Source organism: Zingiber officinale, chromosome 8A, assembly GCF_018446385.1.
Source record: "Zingiber officinale cultivar Zhangliang chromosome 8A, Zo_v1.1, whole genome shotgun sequence".
NCBI classification, from domain to species: domain Eukaryota; kingdom Viridiplantae; phylum Streptophyta; class Magnoliopsida; order Zingiberales; family Zingiberaceae; genus Zingiber; species Zingiber officinale.
This window is the reverse complement of record NC_056000.1, coordinates 45616944-45637241: the sequence shown is the minus strand read 5'-3', so window position 1 is coordinate 45637241 and position 20298 is coordinate 45616944. Positions and strand designations below refer to the sequence as shown.

At 36.8% G+C, this 20298-nt stretch overlaps 1 protein-coding gene and 1 pseudogene across 2 annotated transcripts; both read right to left on the bottom strand.

The window, feature by feature from the left end:
• Positions 1 to 669: 669 nt before the first annotated feature.
• Positions 670 to 14316, bottom strand: LOC122008778 (metal tolerance protein 2-like). 2 transcript variants are annotated; one of them, XM_042564617.1, is made up of 12 exons: positions 13940 to 14316; positions 13749 to 13818; positions 9810 to 9907; positions 9346 to 9497; positions 8764 to 8879; positions 6999 to 7095; positions 4747 to 4831; positions 3929 to 3991; positions 3216 to 3321; positions 2603 to 2742; positions 1208 to 1299; positions 670 to 1082 (listed from the first exon to the last, which is right to left on the bottom strand). In XM_042564617.1, the coding sequence occupies exons 1-12, from the start codon at positions 14267 to 14269 to the stop codon at positions 893 to 895; spliced, it is 1539 nt and encodes a 512-aa protein (XP_042420551.1). In that variant the 5' UTR covers positions 14270 to 14316; the 3' UTR covers positions 670 to 892. The 2 variants fall into 2 exon arrangements, with proteins under 2 accessions (XP_042420551.1, XP_042420552.1); XM_042564618.1 differs by having other exon boundaries at positions 2603 to 2712.
• Positions 14317 to 17333: 3017 nt separating this feature from the next.
• On the bottom strand, positions 17334 to 20197 carry LOC122008777 (annotated as a pseudogene).
• Between the last annotated feature and the right edge of the window lie 101 nt (positions 20198 to 20298).

Sequence of the window (20298 nt, the reverse complement as noted above, 5' to 3'; positions counted from 1 at the left end):
AGAGTGTAGAGTTTTTTTTTTAAGTAGACATGGTGATGAAGAGGTGGAGAGAATGACTTGCATAGGTGAAGCAAGTGCCCCTTATTATGGCAGACAAAAGGAATACCTACTGCTGCCCTATTATGGGTCTCACATGCTTAACTATCTTTTTATTCAGTTAGTCGAATTGGTTTGGTTGGCCAACATCAGCTAGGTCCATTTAGTTTGACGAATTGAGTTGGACTTGTGTCAACTTGTTGGATGTTTCCTTGTGTTCAAATGAGACTTGATTTGAGCAATTAAATTAGGTCAATTGGTTGAATTGATTCTCCAAAGCCTCTTCATTTTCGGTAGTAAATACTAAGTTGAATTCTCGTATGTTTTCACTATGTCCGTAGAATCGAAATTCTTAGACTCACGCATATTTGACACAACTTCGATAGTCACCTCAATCCTAACAAGTAACATTCATATTGGCATGTTGTGGTGATGCTGCCATGTTTGAGACGTGGAAGAATGCCACAGCCCAAAACTTTATCGAGTAAACATTCTTCCAAATGTTTCACATGGATGAGATGGGCAGAATCATCAGTAAACAATTCAACAACTAGCAGTATGACTTCAGAAAATACAATATGTTTATTCTGTAATCAATGTAAAAGTGTATCACTGTCTTTTTGGTCAACTTGCACGATACAAGTTTGCGGTGCCTATAAGTTCTACACAAACAGAGCTTCAGCAGAGAATTGATAGACCTGATAAATGCACAACCCCTCACAGATGCTCTGATAAAATTGAAATGGTGTATATAGACATAAACTTGGAAAGAAAATGTGCGTATACATCTTTATTCTTAATCATTGAGTTGTTTGTTAGCGAGGGAGCGATCGTAGCCTCAGTCACCAGTACCTTATTATGATACACTTACATTTGACCTTGGACAGTTTGATCTTTGGGGGTCTTCTGTTTCTTTTTCCGTGACCACTGGTTCATGATGCTTTGATATTGGCCTGCCTAGTCGTAATTGGATGCTGACTTGGTTGATACTAGATGTAGCTGCCAGGATCTCCTTTTCCGCTCTCTTGGCTATATCCATCGCCTCACTTCAAGTGAAAAAATATAGAAAACTAAGACGTGGTTTGATGTAAATAAGTGAGAATGTTCGTGTCATCTAAAATAAATCAAGAGAGGTGTCGCCTACTGTAAGGTGACAGAAAGATGGGAGTACCTAATAAGCATCTCAGAAGGCATTGAGACTAGAGCTTGAACCAATATCTTCCCTTGCAATGAGTGGAGTGTGATGTGTTCTAGGGACATTTGCTGAAAAAAAATATATCAGTGTTATGTGTCGTAAGTCGCAAATAAGAGCAAATTTAAAAAGTGAGAACAAAGGAAGTTTCGATTCTGCACTACATGTGCTGCTACATAATATTCAGTGCCAACGATAAAAAATAAATGAGTTAAATGATTTATTGCTCAAAAAGATATTAACGGTCTGGATTGAGGAATAGAACCCTTAAAGAATCATTTGGAAAAGAACCCTAATCATCATCTGAAAGAAACAAGACACACAGTATCAATGTGTCATAGGATCTACATTCAGAAATCAACAAAATAATGCTCTAAATAAACAACAGTAATGCATCACAAAATGGAGAATTAACTCACAGCCTATATTCACATTGTTAAATATTGAACCTCCTGAAATATCGGATGGGATCATCTCTTTGTCAGTATTTCCAACTTCCTTTGTCAATTAGAACCAAAACTATTTGAATTTTTACCCTTTCATGCGCAAGATGTCAGTGTTTGCTATTTTTATTCAGCAGGATTAAAATCTGAGGATATTAACACTAGGTTCAGAGTTCTACGACAAGGGCTATAAACACAGAGACAGTAATCATCTTCCACACCTGTGGAAAGCTCCCACAAGTGAAAGATTGGCTTACACATGATCATAATGAGACTTGTGATGATTTTATCTTTTTTTTCAATGTCTTGCACACCAATCAAAGGTCATAATGCTCAACAACCATAGAGCGATGACATACATATGCAAAAGTTTTAAAACATCATGTACAATTATGCAAATCTTGTGTTGACAACTATCAGCTAAGAAAGATGAATGAGGAAGTAAGAAGAATGCGGAAAGAAAGAGGGAGGATAAAAACAAGATGGATAGATATGAGAAAATAGCTAAAAGCATTGAGTTAAAATATGCTAGTGTGGGCATCCAGTCAGTTAACCATCCATCTCTGTCATTACAGATAGAGCACCCAAGATTATACATTTCTGAAACTTCATATACGTGATAAAAATAAAAATAAATAAATAAATAAATAATTCTGTAAGCAGTTGAAACATACATAAACATAAAACATATACCATAAGTGTTGCTTGCATTGCCACATTAATAGTCAAATTAGTTGGATGGAAGATAAAAGAGAGAGAAGGAAAAGTAATAAAAAAAAATGTACACAGATGATGGTAACCTTGTGAACATTTTCTCTCTCGATGGCATCTTCTATCCAAGTATTGGACCAAACGTGGTCACAAACAGTTACATATCAAACCAACTCTTTGCATGCGTTATCAGATAACTCTTCAAGGAATAAATAAATACCTTAGAGAATTGCTTTGACAAAATGTCAGAAATAATGGTTTCAGCTTCTTGATGCCTGGAAAGACTGTTGGAGTCTCTGCCTTCTAAGTCCTTCAAATTCTTTCTTTCTTCTGAAATCGAGCAGTAAGAATATGATGGATCTGGAATTTTAAGCTTAAAATATCAGCAGTCTAACAAAACAATAAACAAATAGTAACAAAGGTGCAAATAATAATAAAGCAAGGTATGCGATAAAATAAGTCAACATGAGAAATTACTTTTCACAAAACTCCACTATACTAACACTGAATGTTTCATAAAGGTCAATTTATCAAATGATTAAAACCGCTTCAGTTAATTGGATGTTTCACGGAGGCAATGGGAAGCAGTGATCATATGAGATAAAAGTTCATTAGCTTCTGGTTATCAAATTGAAAGAGCTTAACCTTTGGTTGGAAAAATAACATTGAAAACTGAAGCAATTTTTGAACTTTTCTTAGGTTGATCCTCCTTAATCTTAAAAGTTTTTTAAACTTTTCTTTGGTTAGCAACTTTTTGAAGTTTAAAGAATTTTCTTAGGCTTACAGTCATAGCTTTTATACAACAAAATCACAATTAAGTCCACAACGCTCACCAATGTGAATGAAAACTTCAGCAACTTGACTATGATTTTTGTGTATCTGATGACGAACACTCTCACCAATGTCATGAGCAGCACTAACACTACAGAAAGGATCAACCTGTTAAACATCTATGAATATCACCATCTCTGGGTTTAAAAAAAAACTTTGTATAATCAATGGAGGAAATTAGTCTAAAATGACTTTCCAAATAAATAATAAAGAAAAAAATTAACCATGATTCTTGAAGTGAGTGTAATCCTATAAATTATAAGAAAAATAAAAAACCAAAAAATGACTTGCCATGCTACAGTGCACAAAATCTCATAAACTAAATAGCTTCACAAGTCAAATATATAGACCATAAAACTTGGCAATCACATTACAAGATGTAATTTCACTATCAAGTGTCAGATGAATGGGTAAATTATGAATGCAGTCCTGAAACTTAAATAACGTGTTGTATTTATTCATGATTTTCTTGTATAGCTCTTGAAAATAAGTTTCCATTTAACTCCAGATACAACAATTGGATAATTAATTGACATTCAGTATGGTGATTAGCAAAAGAGGAAAAAAAATATGGTGGAACTGAGATCTATGGCATGAGAAAGGCCCAAAAATTCATAACAGGAGATATCTATAAAAGCACCAGATATCCACAAAATTGAAACTTGTGTAGCTTATCTACAAGTACATGCAAAACAAGTATAGTGGTGAAAAATACCTCAATATGTACATCAAGATATAAGAATGACCCAGCCCTTCTTCCCCTTAAGCGATGGCATCCCTACAATGTTAGCAAAAGCATTTCATATAAACATAAAATGCATAACAAATAGCAAGAGATCCATATCTTAGGCCTATACACAAACTTGCAATCTGTAGCTTCAAATGAAATCCCAACAAAGCATTTAACATAAATTCATACATGAACCCTTCCAGATGATGATGATGATGTCTAGGATTAGATGCCTTTATTCAAGTATGCAGCAAAAGTTTTGCAAAGTGTCAATGTAGTTGTTCAACACATCTTCTGTTCATCTTTGAACAATAACAATTCTTTAATGTTCAATAGAGTTTGGAACTTTTGACTTTATCGTTTTAGAGGTTATGTGAACTTGGTTTGACCAATTGATACAAAATTTTACCTTAGCACGGATCAAATTTGTAGATGAATCATGTACTTCAATGTTTTTATCTACATACTAAGTTGTTTGTTGAGTTTCTTTCTCTGAAAAAGAACATGTTTACGCATACTTTCAAGATGCAGGGAAGGGTAATCTACCTTATATGCATATAACAGTAGCAACAAGAGAATGTTATAGTGGAACTAATAGGTTTGTTGATGTTATTGATGTTTTATCGTAAAGGAGTCAGGATGGGTCATATAACAAGATATGACCTGTGTGAAGCTGCTTAATTAGATCATCAAGTGAAATCTATGTAAGTGCAACACAATGAAGATAACAATGAGTATTCCAAGATATAAGAGAGAGTCTAGTGTTCAATTTCTGAAAGTTCGAGTAAAAAACACTAGTGTACCTTAACTCCTTCAACTTGAGTGATTGTCTGCTTGATGGGCACCAAAACAGACTGATCTACAGCAGCGTCAACTAATTCCATGAAACTAAATACAAAAACAAGAATCCCAGGAAGTCAAGCAGAGTAGTAACAAAAATATATTGTGCAACTAAATAACATTTATTTTCCTTGAAATTTTTTAAAGAATGAGAATAGAGCAATCTTATCCTATATATTTGAATACTAGCTCAGAGTTCACTAAAATAAGTATTAATTCTATGCAAAACATCTCACAGATTTTTAACAATCTCAAACTATAGTTTGACTGCAAAAATTCAAAATAAATATTTTAAAGTAATTCCTTGAATCAGAAGCCTTGGAAAATAATTCACTGTCGAGCATCATTTCTGGTTTTTTAGTTCCTAATATTATGTTGTACGATCAATGCAAGATAGTTGAACAGAAATCCAGATATAGTGCAATTTTATCACAAAGAAGGGCAAGGCTCTAATTTGGGCACATCTTCTAAGTTCTAACAATTCTCTTTTCCTGTGCATGATCAAAGAGTTAGTAATGTACTATTCTTTTGCATACCAAATCTCAATCAATCTAGGAAGTCAAAATCACCATAGGGAATTATGCAAGAGAAAAGTCTCTCCGTTGTGACAAAATAAGGTCTGATTATCATAGACCCCTGGATGCAAAATTTTGTTCTGATTCACTCAGCATGAGCAAAACTTAACATTCCACCTGTGGTGTGAAATGGAATCCAGAACTGCACTATCAAAAGTTAATCATTCCAATAGCACCATTTGATACCAATCCAGAAGTGCCCCCCAGGGCACAGCGAATTGGCAAGAGGCACAGCGGATACACTAGGCGTTGAGGGTTCAATTCTCTAGAAGCGCACTTTCGGACACCTGCGATGCTCGAAAACCTGATGTGTTGGGCCGCCGGACTATGGGCCGACTTGTTTCCAGAATTTACTTGGTGGACGGAATGTGGGGCCGGACCATCTACCCTAGGATTAGTCGGGTTGTAAGATCTGGATGCCTAGTATATAAAAAAAAAAAAAATGTATCGCTCGCACAAAGAGATACAAGCTTTCATTAAGGCTCACTCGAGTTAGGCTGACAAGGAGTAAGAGTGCAAAGGGCATCGATGTATGGAGCCCAATTTAGCATGACAGTTCCATGAAAATGAGGGGCAGAACTCATTACGACAGCACATATCAGCATATTCCATGGTAGAGGTGTACCACAGTGAAGCTTGAGAGTTGGCTGGCCCTCACTACAAAGCTTGGAACGGGATGCACAATGAGGTTTCTTGAAGATGAAGATGCCTGTTATATTTTGGAGTCTCCAGGTAAAGGTTAATAGGAATCAGGTAATGCTTTCGCGCCTAAGGTGTTAGTGAGAGAGGGAAGAGATCAAAGTTTTGAGCCCAATGAGGACAATTTCACCCACTGCGTGCAAGTGTATATAATAGTATAATATTAATAAATTATATAATCACACAAATTTCTAATACCATTGCCTAAACTAACCATTTCACACTCCTATCGTGATCACATATCTGTTGCAATGTTCATGTCAAATTAACCGTAAAGGCAGCTAAGTCTGAAACTAACTTCGGATTCTATTCCCACTAGTTGCAGGCTGAAGCCAATTTCAACATTCTCCAAAGCTCTCCTAATTTTTTTTTCTTCTCTTACCAACTTAGATAGCTCTGGCTATGTCTCCAAATCCTACTATCTTCGTCCAACTTTAATCATCTACAAAGGTTTTCTAATTGAGTTCTTTCATTATTTTTTGAAGGTTAAACAAATATTCTAAAATGAAGCTGAAAACAGCAATGAACAATGAATAGGAGGGGACAACCAAAATCATATGAATTATATTTTAGGAAAGAGAGAGTATAATCAAACACCATCAATTGCTAAAATCAAAATGTTATGCACCTAAAAAAAGGAGACAATGCAAAGACAAATATTTGATAATATAAATACTTAGGGGGCGTTTGGTTAAATGATGGGAATGACTATGGGTATGGGTTTGATAGTAAGATGTAATGGGAATGGGAATGGAAATGAAACCCACCTAGTTATATGGGTTTGGTTGATTCCCATAAATCTAGAAATCATTCCCAAATTGTCATTCCCAAACCCACAATCCAAACACCATCTTTTACTATCATTCCATTCCCTCATTCCCAAATCCATCAACCAAACACCCCCTTATATTAGCATGAAAGAAAGACAAAATATTGATTACCTTTGGTAACCGGTATTAAATCCAACTTTCAATATCATGCCAGATACAAGAAGGCCAGCTGCTGGATCTAGGAAAGGTAGCCCCAATATAGTACCACCTGTACAGAAGACCACACCAAGTTTGAGATGCGTTAGTATGAAAAAGCATCAAGTATCCCAATTTCAAAAGCAAGTCATATGAATTAGCCAAGGGATTCATCATTACTTTAGTGTTAGACATGTTCAACTGAACCATATGAACCATGTTTTAACAAGTATATTATGAACGTGAAGAAGGAAATCCAAGTTCACCTTCAACTTGTAAATATCAAGTCTTGTGATGAAATTTTCTCAATTCTCAATCATTATACTTCAGACTAAAATGAACAAAGTTACTTAGCTCAATGTCCCATTTTCCACGTAGAAAACAGAATAGCTCATTTTTCACAAGTGCAAGGAGATTTAGAGAACCTAGAGTTTCAAACAGTTGCATTGACACAAACAACCACATGCAAATGCAAGAAAATTTCAAGGATTGCATACTCTCAACTTACCATCTTTTGCAACTGCAGAGTTGTTTTATTATAAGCTCTTTCTCCTGGCTATATAGTTCAGTTTTTTACAACAGCTTTTCTTCAGTTTTGTTAGTCAATTTGAAACTTAAACAGAACATCGTGGAAGTTTGAACCTATACATCAGAGTAAAGTATATAAATGAAATTAATCCATCTAATAGGAGTTGAATTGTAAATCATCATTGAATGTCCTGCAGCTTTCAGTCCTCTAATATCTTTGCTTGCTAAGACAAAATTGTGTTTCAATACAAGTTAATGTCAACTTTCTACATGCTCAAGCAACTAAACTAACACATTACAAACAACACATGATGATAAAAGTCATTTAATTTGCCCAAACAGAGAAAACAAAAAATATGTATACCAGCAAAAACAACAACAACAACCAAGCCTTACCCACATAGTGGGGAATACAAGCAAAACAAAAGTTCATAACATCAGGTAGTCAAGTTCTGCAACATATTGATCAAGCTAGATAACACAAACTGGTCTCACCACTCACATGCAGATTAGGCTCAACTCTGAAAGAAATAAGGCCACTTTCAACTATCAATGGCTACTTAGAGAATCAGTATCAGTTAGTTGGCTCCCGATGGTCAGTACAGATTAAAAATGAACAATACTCTTCCTCTATAATGTTCATATATTCTTCTACATTCTCATGACTGGCCTCAACCAAAAATAAGTTGTGAAGATTACGTCAAAAATTGAATTGGCCAATTGAGAGATTGCATCAGATAAATCAACTTGCCTAGACAAAATCAGTCAAAAACGTAATTGCAAGACATTAAAAAGAACTAACATAGAATAGACGAAGAATAACTGAACAAGCCAAAAATCGATGTCATGACTAGAGTTCTAATATCATCTTAAAAGGTTGAGCAACTATCACAAAAGTTTAAGCTATCAAAGTAAAAAAAAAATAAGGTTTAGATATTTCTATATGGTTTAATCAACAGTACAGGAACATGCTAGATATTTCTCCACATCTTACAGAACTACATCTGAGATTTGTTCAAACTGGCAACAAGCACAACGTATGCAGTAACATTGACTGTATCTCTAAAAAAAATTACTGCTAATGAAACTTACATTTATCAGAATATAGAAACAAAGTAATTGATTAATAAGGACCAAAGGAAGAACAATTTTGGTCCTGTTTCAATTGGATTCACACATTTTCTATATAAAAACAATGCCAGAAAAATCTCACCAACACCAATAAGTGCAACAATCGATGACACAGCATCAGAACGGTGGTGCCATGCGTTTGCCTTTAACAATTCACTTCCTTCCTTTTCCCCAGCTCTTTTAGTCACCCAATATAGTCTATTGTTGCCAAGAGAACAGGGTTTCTGGTAAGAATATGCTTGAAACTTATATAAATTTTACAGATTTTACACATTGCAGGAATCCATATTTTCACAAAACCACTATGAAATACACGTCCAGGTCAAGTTATTCCTAGTTACTGGTGGCTAAGAAAAATATACAAAAGACTGAACATAAGACCAATAGAACTTTCAGTTTGTCTCCTTCAAAGACATATTATTCATCAGTAATCAACAAAAATTCACAAATAATTGCTAAATAATACCAAGAATAGGTAATTATATTCCTAGGGCCCAATATAAGCCATACTCCAGCAGATAAATGGTTTATTAAGCCATCAATAACAGCAAAGTATTAAATGAACGCGTTCATCCTCTCAAATCCCAAGTACCAGTTAATTATTTATTGCTATGCCTTCCTATTTATCTCTAAACAACTATATTCCTTAAGTTACAGGACATACCCTTCCTTGACAAAGATAGATATACTTGTCATACTCAAAGCTAAGACTGGGTGATCCAAGTCTACTCCATGATAATGGCCCCCTCTACCATGATTATGATGGTCAACATTCGGAGAGAAAGAGGTTATATCTGGAGTTGATGTCAGAAGACCCTGAAAATGCAAGGCAAAAACTATATGAGCAAACAATGTGGCAAGTGACTGGATCTAGAATACAATAACAGCAACATGTCATGTTAACCAGAACTATTTGAACTCAACTACACAGATTTTGTCCCTCCATTGAATGAGGATGAAAAGTAAATGTGATTTCTCAGTTACAGAAACACAGACCAAATAAAGAAAATCAAAAGCTAGTATTCATAAAAGCTTAGCAGGCATGCCATCATCAAACTGTTTTATTCTCATTGATGATGCATATGAACTTGTATACGTGAGAATGATGGAAAGGTAAATAGAAGATACCAGCAGAACATCAAGGGAATGCCAAGCAATCCCCCCTGCAGTAACCAATAACATACTGGAAATACCAAGAGCTCCCAGAGTCTCAAACTTTCCATGTCCTAGGGAAAAGGAAAAAAATTAAAAGATAAGACAAATGGCAAAATAAAATAAAAAGTTGTAAGTGGATTTGTCCCTTTAAAACCGGACATAAAGCTTCCTTTCATCTAGCCCAAGTAGTTTTCTCAAAAAAAAAAAAAAAAAAAAAAAAAAGATTAGTTTCTTGTTTGAAAAGTTTGTTTGAAAAATCATGAGGGCCAACGATTCATTCTTCTATTTGTTACTTTCATTTTGAGTGCCTATTAATTTTCTATTGATCTTGATCACAAGTCAAAACATAATTAGAGAACTTATGTATTTTGAGCTTATATTATATTTGATTAAAATCAATCTTGTAATATTACACGCACGCACATACATGCATCGCATTCTTGCCAAGAAATTCAACTTCTTCAAATACATCAAACCAAATAAACATAGGATAGAACCTTAGCTAGTTAAGAAATGGCAAAAATAATGAAGCAACTATACATCACCACATGACAATGTGAAAACCCTAAGATAAACATATTTTTGGATGGGGTTATTAATCAAATGAAATCTGGAAATAACTAACTTCTCATTAATTTTCATGACTGATGCTCTTGAGCTGTACATGTTCATGAACAAAGCTTATGACTTGTAGGCTATGTTTGACTTATGTAATACAATATACTACATATACGAAGTTCTTTATTAAATCCAATATATTGAATTTTTACATTCAGTTTGTCAATTGATAAAGAACTTCTTAAAATTAAATACACATGTTATGCAGATAAAATATATACCCCATACTTTATTGGCCACTTAGATTAGAGTGTCCTTATATACAGGACATCAAATGAAAACAATATCTTTACAAATTTATGTAACTTGTTTTTTTGGATTTTCCATTAAGCTTAACAACAAGCAAAAGGATATACAGCTGCATACCCAATCATTATTAAGAAATTACTAACTTTCCTTGCACCAGTGGAAATATAAATCAAATTATTGTTAACACTTATAGAGAAAAATAAACCTAAAATGAATAAACAAACTAGGTTTTTGATACTTTAAAAAAAAAAAAGGCAGCTAGATGTATGAAGCTCCCGCCAATGTGAGGTCCCGAAGAAGGTCTATTGTACACAGTCTTATCCTGCTTTGCAAGAGATTGTTTCCTTGAGTTTTTGATACTTAAAAACATGGAAAATATGTGATGCCTAGTAAAGAATTTCAAATTTTGATAATGTAAATAATAGTAGTATCCAAACTTACAGGTAGTGTCTAGCATGTCAAATTATGAATAAAAGTGAATACCATTTTTTGGCTTGAGTTAATTTTATGCCTAATGGTTGTGGTTGAATGTTCGTCAAATTAGAACTAGTTTTTTTTTATAAGCAAGCATAAACACATCATTAAGCCTGGTTGAACTTGAACTCAGCAAGGTGAACATTTTAATATACAAAATAATGTGGTACTCCCATGTTAGCGGCCCCCTCATGACTACCCCACACCATTGAGAGGAGTTCAACAGAACCCAAATTGGCAAATGCATGGACGGGGTCCGTAGAGGTGATGAAATCCCCTGTTGAGTTTCGACCCCCCGACCACTATAGTTATTATCTCATACACTTACCAACTAAGTCAGCACGGGCCAACTTTTTAATATACAAGCTTGAACATGGTCTAGCTTGACTCAAAATGGCTCATTTATGACTTGATGCAGAGGTAAATAAGGTCCATGTGATGAGCCCTTGACTAGTCAATAGAGAGTCCGAGTGGTATGCTCCATAACTTGGTCAACACAGGGGTTATGTGGCAGTATTCGCCCTTCTAAGTCAGTCCGACTTCCAAGCCGATCCGACTTGTCGAGCCATCGAGTTGATTCAACCGGGCACAAGAAGACATGGGGCATAATCCCCACTCCCCCATGATCTATTCTCCACCTCTCCATGATCTCTATGGGTACATCACCTTTATAAAGGGTCTGGTACATGCTCCGCAGAGGGGGGTTCTCTCTCTCACTCTACCTCTACCTCTCATATTTACTTTGTTTCTTTTTATCAAAACACCATGACTTAGACATCGAAGTGGTTTCGATGGGTAACTCTTGGCGAGCCCTTTGATGTTTGTTACTATCCGCGGATTCAACTATGCTTTGCCACGCCATAAGAAGAAAGCTTCGATGTCATCGTTCTTGGTTGCCTTGTGGATTTCTGCCGCCGTGGCAACGTGGCAAGATTTCTACATTGCAATATTATTTGATCTTGGACCAGATCATAACCCTATTTCTAGTGCCTAGTAATCACATTTTTTTCATACTTGGACTAGCTCATGAGCTTGAGTCTATGCACCAAAACAAAGGTGAGAATGGTTTGACAACTTAGTGTAAATGAAAATGCCCTTTCCTGCTGCCTTTTATCCTCACTGGAAATGGATTTCCTCATCTTCATTTTTGCCAAGACGCATTTTCCTACTAAGATGTATCTTATAGTAGTTAATGTGTGTTAATAACTTAGCCTTTCTAAGAGGTGATAAATAGTGCAGTGTGGAAATTCTAACCTCAAGCTCGAGTAGTAAAGTATGAAGGTATCCCCTTCTGTAAAAATAATGAATGTAATGAAAATAGACAGCTCTAGAAACATGTTCATGAGCTAAAGACAATAATTTATTATACTTGAAGTTGAAAACTTGAGCCAGTCACATGGTGCAGAGCTATGCTAAATTTGATGATTTAAAGGGTAATGAACTAGTATCTTAGACACACAAACACATAGTATGAGTTGATATTGGTATATGAGAGAGGAGGAAGCATATGGGTACAACAAGGAGATAAAAGAAGGAAAAAACATAAAATAGAGAGGAAAGTGAAAGGCATAAAGAATAAACAGAAGAGTCAAAAGAACATGTAGCAGAAAGAAATGGTTTACAAAAAATAGAGGATTCAATTTTTTTCATGATGAACGAGATATTGTTGGTAGCTACATGCTTTGTAGAATCACCTTCAACCAAAGGTCCAAAAATGTCTGGCTTTATCAATGCTCCTCACAAAATTGTAAAATCACATTGAAGAGGTTAGACAATAGATTCATGGCTAAAAGAATGATGAGTTAACCAAGATAAATGCTAGCATCAGAGCATGATCCAAATTTGATTCTTTTTAGAAGAAGAGATAGTCATGTTAGAATTATTTCAAGAAACTTTTAGATAACAGTTACATCAGTGTTCTCTAAAACAAAACCAATATTTCATTGTAGTAGCTAATCACAATGCTAGAACTTCCACCTTATGTTACTTGAACTTGGTATGAGTATGTGATGTGAGTATGAACCAAGTGCACAACATGGCAGTTTTAGAAATGTGCATGTGATCAATACGAATGTCAGGTGTTGACTCAGGCATAGCAGAGTGTCATTATCTAACACAGATATGGAGGAGAAATAAGAATCCATTTGTTATAGCTTCTACCAAATTTAAGATGATTCTTCAATAGTATGTACACTACATGTATGGTCATAAACAAGGGTAAACGCAATTTTCAAGTAGGTAATTGTTTGACTTTTCAAGAAAAAAAATCCAACGGTTACCTTTTTGGAAACTAAATCTACTAATAGCTTGCATGTCCACGTCTCTTAGTTAACCTCAAATACTTTTACTAAATTCCTTGAAAACCCATATAAAATGTCAGATGAAGCAGGTTAGGATACTAATACATGCAACTCAAAATCATAACAAAAAATGAAGAGACAAGACCTCTGAAGATAAATTATATGGATGAACGAAGTCAACTTGGAAAAATTAAAATGAAACAGATTTTCAAAGCCCAAACGAATAGAAGTGCATATCAAACAACGCCTATACGGAGAAAAAAAGACTAACCATAAGGGTGGTCATCGTCCTTGGGGGCCATTGCTGCTCTATACGACCACCAAGCTACACCACTAAGGACCTACAACATCCCACTAAAGCTTCAATCTACGCATAGAGTTTCGTAAACAATTGAGCAAAACCAACCGATTCCACTCAAATAAGACAGGAAAAGTAGAGAATTCCGAGAACTATCAAAGTACAATGTCGGAAACGGAATGGGCAGCGTCGGCGACGATGGCGGTGCTGCCAGTTAGGTAACCGGTGAGGCCTTTTCCGACGGAGAGGGCGACGTCAGACGCGAGTCCCAGACGGAATGTTCCCTCGGAGCCCTTACGATCGCTATGATGGTGGTGGTGAGAGTGGCCTGCGCCATGCCACCTTAGGGCGGTGAACAAGTGGTTCCCTTTCTCCACTGCCGATGGAGAGGATGCGGATAGAATTTCCGAAGGCTGATCGCTCCGTGGGAACCGGTGGCGATACAGGCGGTGAGACCGGCGGATGGTGGCCAGATTAGACCACCGGAAACCCATACTTTTTTTGTTTTTTGGAGTTCTACTTGCCTTCCAAGGGCCTTGGCTTCTGCTTCTCGCTGACAAATTGGCTTAATTGCATTTACATCCCTGTAAATTGGTAAAAATAAAGAACGCTCCTGATTTTTAGCATCAACAAAAAGCATCCTTATTTGAAAAAAAATCAAAAACAGCGCTTTATAATAGGCCAAAATGTTGGTTACATGGTGGTTGCCCCATCATGTTGAATTGGCTCATATCAAGTGTCAACATGCACCGCTTGTATTTTACCCCATGGCTCTACTGAATTAGTCCACACTATGTGTCAATCTGCACGTCTTGTGTTTGACCATGATTCGGATTCTTTGGCACCACGAACAAGTCCGTCTGTCTACCCAGTGTCGCCCAATGGCTCCACTTCTTTAACACCATGGACAAGTTCATCTGCCCGCCCAGTGTTCACTACAATGACTCTGCTTCTTTGGCACCACGAATAAGTTCATTTGCCTGCCTAGTGTTCGCCATAATCCAAGTCTTTGCTTCTGCTTGACTTGGTGTTAGGTAGCCCTGCATGTTGTCACACCTTTGTTGCTGCTTGACATGCCCAGCACGCATGCCTTTCTCGCATGATTAACAATTCTGCCCCTACATGTCTAGTGCCTTGAATAGCAACTCACATACTGTCACAAGTCTCCATTGTTTGGCATGCCTTGCGCACATGCCATGATCGGAAGATTGTCAAATCTGCCTTGTGCATGACTTGGGCTTGGGCAGCACCCCACACACTACTGTATCCCTACTTTAGTGTGCCTCGTGCACAAGCCACGTCTAGATCATTGTTGAGTCTTTCTTCTGCATGGCTTGGGCTTGGACAGTCCCACGATGTTGCTTTGTTGCTTGGCATGCCTTGCACACATACCAAACCTGCTAGATTGCCAAATCTACCTCCTATGGACTTGGGCTTGGGCAGTGCCTTACGCATTGTCAAAATCCTTTGTCATTGCTTAGCATGCTTGCGCATGTCCAGCTCAAATGTATGCCAAGTATGCTTCCTACACACTTGGTCCTTGGGCAACGCTTCACGTCGTTGTACCGTTGCTTAGCATGTCTTGCACACATGTCACGGTCACTGATTGTCAAGTTTGCCTCCTGTAGACTTGGGCTTGGACAGCCCCACGCTGTCACTCCACTTGGCATGCCTTGCGTGCATGTCATGCCTCAAACATTTGTCAAGTCTGCCTCCTGCAAGACTTGGGCTTAGACAACCCCCGTGCACTGTCCAAAGTCTTCGCTACTTAACATGTCGCGTGTCTTGCGCACATGCCCAATAGGCTGGATCAAAGAAGCAACACCCAATCCTCATGTCCAGCCGAGCCACCAAGTTAGGGGCTAACAAACCACCCCCACTAGAAGATTTCAATGCCCTCATCGAACACTTCCGTATGCAAGCCTCCTGCTCCAGCATAGTCCCCCACGACCTTGCTAATAGACTCTTCATAAACCTCCACGTTTCCTTTATTCCCGTTAGCATCAATACCAACAATTGAAGTCAACAATGGTAAAGGATTAATAAGAGAAACAACTTCCTGTATGTGGTGTTCATCATCTTCTTTTGCCAAGAGAACATTCAACTTCTCTTGCTTGGGACAATCCCTCACCAAGTGAGATTCATTGCATAGGAAACAGCCTTGGTTTTTCAAGTTGTTTCCTTGAGCTGCAGAATGATCCTTCCTGTCATTCCACCGATTGTTAGCTGAATCTTTCTTCAATTCCGTCTCCTCTTTTCGATTCTTCATGAATTTGGGAGGTGAAGAAACATCCAAACTCTCTTTGTTGGAGTGAAAATTGGACAAGACATCAACAACAACAATAGCATCAAGAAGATCCCTCACATTCTGCCTTCAAAGTTCAATTTGTATCCACGGTTGCAATCTGTACAGAAAGTTATATAATTTGTCCTCCTCTGACGTGTTGGAAATATCCAACATCAAAGAAGTAAATTCTTGACATAGCCCCTCACAGAGCCCTTTTGTTTGAGATGTTTCAGCCCATCTCATGTCATCCACGAGACATTGCTTGGGAGAAATTGTGTCTTCAATTCCTTCTTCAACCGAGCTCAAGTGTCAATTTTTTTCCCGATCAACATTGGCATCATCCACCATGCGTGTTCTGCACCATAACTTCACATCGCCACCAAGGTACATGCTGGAAATTATCACCTTCTCTGTTTCAAGCACACGAGCAGCCAAGAAATACTGCTCCATATCCCACAAGAAGTTCTCAAGTTCCTTGTGCTCTATGCACCACCATTAGGGATGTAAACAAGCCGAACCGAGCCGAACAGTATCAAGCTCAAGCTTAGCTCATTTAAGTTATATTCAAGCTTGAGCTTAGCTCGAGCTCAAATCCAACTTTTATCACAAGGATCAAGCTCAGCTAATTTTCGAATTACTAAGCTCGCGAACCGTTCGAGCTCGATTTGTTATTAGCTCGATTATCATAGTTAACGAACCTAACTCGTTAAACGAGCTCAGACTCGTTTTCAAACTCGTTTTAAGACTCGTTTTGAGCTCATTTTGTAAGTTTGTTAAGCAAGCTTGAAAACTCATTTGAATAAATATTCAACAAACCGAATAACTAAAATAATATAAACTCGACTCATCATTGAACATCCCAAACTACTACATTAAACTTCCAAACTCAACACATCATTGAATATGTTCGCGAGCCCTTTAATTGAGCCGAGCTCAAACCCGAGTTCACGAACCTATAAACGAACATGTTCTCGAGCACTTTAAATGAGTCGAGCTCAAGCCCTTTAAACGAGCCGAGCTCGAACTTGCAAGCCAGGTTTGGCCAACAATATAAAATAAATTTGATTTTACTTAATCAAAATTACTATATATATATTATTATTATTATTATTATTATTATTATTATTATTATATAAAATTACCTCACCTTATAAAAATCACTTCATCAACTTCCCTTCAATAATATTATAACAACTGAAAATGTAATATATTTGTTCAAAACTACTAAACCATACAGCAAACTTTAACTAAAACTACTATAAATTATTTTAATCAAATTAAATTTTAATAAAATAATAATAAAATAATTCCACATCTTAATTATGAGCATAAATACATGATTTTAGAACCATGACCAATGTTCTGAAACACCAATAAATGAAATTGATGAAATTTAAACAGGCCACGAAGAACTAGCAGGAGGAACTTAAACCCTAAATCCGCTACTGTTTCTCCTTCCTCGAGCCTTCTCGAACTTCCTTCCCTTCGAGCGGACATAGGGTTGGTGTGGCTGTGTGGAACTCCAGGTGCCTTGCCAAAGTGCTTCACTGCCTCTCGGGCATTCTTGGGACCCCTTAAAAGTATCTGTGTGCCATATAAACAGCAGTTGTCCATATAAAAACTTCTTATGTACTCAAAGAAAGCAAAGAAATTACAATTTAAAGCAATTTCATAGTAAACCAAAAGTCCAGAAGAATAAAGAAAACAAGAACCAAGAAGATCTTTAAATTACTAAAGGAGGGGCATTAACAGATAGCTTATTTACTGTATGTGCAGCATCACTATCTTTAAAATTTTAAAGCATTAGTTTAATTGAGCATCATTGGATTAAAAAGAGAGAGAGAAATTAACTGAATAAGTTATAGGATAAATGGGTTTAACATGCAAGAGGATATACAACAAGCACGGCTTAAGGAATTTGTATCGAAAGAATACTCGTAATTTTCTTCCATTGGCCACCAAGGGCATACACAAGTAGTCCATGTTTCATATCTTTTATCACAATAAAAAGAGTGAATTCTGATAACCATCCAGAGCACACAAAGCAATTGACAGAATGAGTGAGACTAGTACAACAAGCACAGCTTAAACAATTTGTAACAAAAGAACACTCGCAATTTTATTCCATTGGGCACCAAGGGAATACAAAAGTTGTCCATGTTTAGTATCTTTTATCACAATAAAAACAGTGAATTTTGATAACCATCTAGAGCACACGAAGCATTGACAGAGTGAGACTAGTATACCAGTGATGGATCATAAAACTTCTGACAAACCACCTATGAGAGCATAGAACTGATAAACAACTCTCAACTTGCAGTCTAATTCAATTAGAACATTGAACATGCACCCTTAAACAATAAGAAATCAAGCAATGCTAGTTTGACTTGTTAACCAAGTTGGAGTGAGAAAGAACTGGCTTAGCCTGCTTCAAATATTACTTTAGATCCAAAGACTGCCTAAAGAACAAAGAACAGCAATGCTCATTTGATCTTTGATCTTCCATTAAAAGGAAGCTGTCATATTGAACTGGGACAAAAGTGTTATCATCACTACTACAATAAAAACGATTATGGAAGAGAGAACATTAATTGCATGTCACCCTTACTTTGCAATACCAAGGGGATTTAATCAGTTCTTAAACCACAAGCATACAGCAAAATCAACACAGCCATATTGAAAAGTGAAAATAACATAATTAGCCATAGGCAGCAGAACATTAGTCTTAAATATGAAGAATTCAAGCTCACCGCAATACCATATTCTGCCCAAGAGGCGCTCGGAGTGCACGCTGGTCAAATGTCAAGCATTCCCCACCTGCCTTGAGGATCCACGCCCTTGCTGTCTCTGTAAACCTCAAAGCCGTCACCTTGGTAGCTGGGCACCTCGTAAACTCTTTTGTCATCGGTCACCGTCCCAACAATAACTGCAACCTTATTCGCCTGGCCTCAAAGAAGCTGAAAAGCATTAAAATCCATTCATCTACACCATCATACACAAAGGATATAAATATAACTCACATTTTCGGTCATGAAAGTTATCAGTCTTCTGAGGGAGCTCTTTAGGATCACTACATTGAACTTGCTCCCTGTCCTCCGCACCAAAAACCTATAGAGCAAATAAAAGAAGAACGGCTGAATTTATAAGCGCCACACTCAAGATGAACATTATAAGGACCACAATGTTCTCACCCTCACAAGGAGCTTTAGATAGGCATCGTCGGACTTTGAAGCAGTACGCCTAACCTTTTTGCTCCGTTGGTGGGCAACAAGATCGACACCCTACAAAAAGTTGGAGAAAAACACTTAATCGATAGATCTGAAGCAACATGTGGAGATGGAGATAGCGATTGATCTATGGCTTCGCGGATAGAGAATATGAGCACCATTGCTCTCGGGTGTGCTGCCCTTCCTACGGGATTGGCAACGGCTGCGGTGGGGCTTCTAGGGTTTTGGCGCTGGTGACTGGTTATCATCCGGCACATTTTCAATTTTGATCTGTTTACCACCAATTCACAGTACATTAAATTGGATTGTTTTCCATTTCAATAATTTTTTATTCAGAATTTGAATTAACCATCAATAATTACTTGACGGGCAGCGACAACACTGACAAGTGAACACCGAATTTAGGGTGATCGTTCTATGTAAATTATAAATCAGAAAGCAACGATTCAAAAGTTCAATATCTTGCGTATTCCTCTTTTACCATTAATATCTTATAATTACAAATACATCATAATTAAGGATAGAATAACTTGATATTCTTTCGCCGCAAGTAATTCTGAGGGCAAAGAAAGTTCACAAAGATATGGAAAGTAGGGGAGAGATAATATTAGACAAAAAAAAAATTTAGAAAAAATAAAAAAGAGTGTTCTTAATGGGTTAAAACGTGCTTTTAAAAATAAAATAACATCTTATTATATTTTTTAACCCTAAAGTACCCTTATTATCAGCTTCCTTTAGTTGATGCAACGGATCTTAGCTGGGGTGTTTTCCAGAAAAAATTTTCCTAAGAATACTAGCCATCTAAATAATCACTTCTTAATTTATTCTAACTGATAAGAAACTTGGTCACCTGAAAATTAGACGGTTCCAAAAGTTAAATAGCTGATGCCAAAAGCTTACAGCTAAACTTTGGAAGTGTTATCCAAAGTCTTTTCTCGTCTATTCTGTTTATCTGAATGATTATTCACTGTCGAAATATTTGAGAAATAAAATAGGTATATGATTTTAT

What these genes read in the sequence shown, in the direction of transcription:
- LOC122008778 (XM_042564617.1), bottom strand. Translation starts at nt 14,269, where the DNA reads ATGGGTTTCCGGTGGTCTAATCTGGCCACCATCCGCCGGTCTCACCGC. An exon ending in ATTCCCTTGATGTTCTGCTG is followed by an intron (nt 9,498 to 9,809) that starts GTATCTTCTATT and finishes TTGCATTTTCAG; the next exon opens with GGTCTTCTGACATCAACTCC. An exon ending in CCTTCTGAGATGCTTATTAG is followed by an intron (nt 1,083 to 1,207) that starts GTACTCCCATCT and finishes TTTCACTTGAAG; the next exon opens with TGAGGCGATGGATATAGCCA.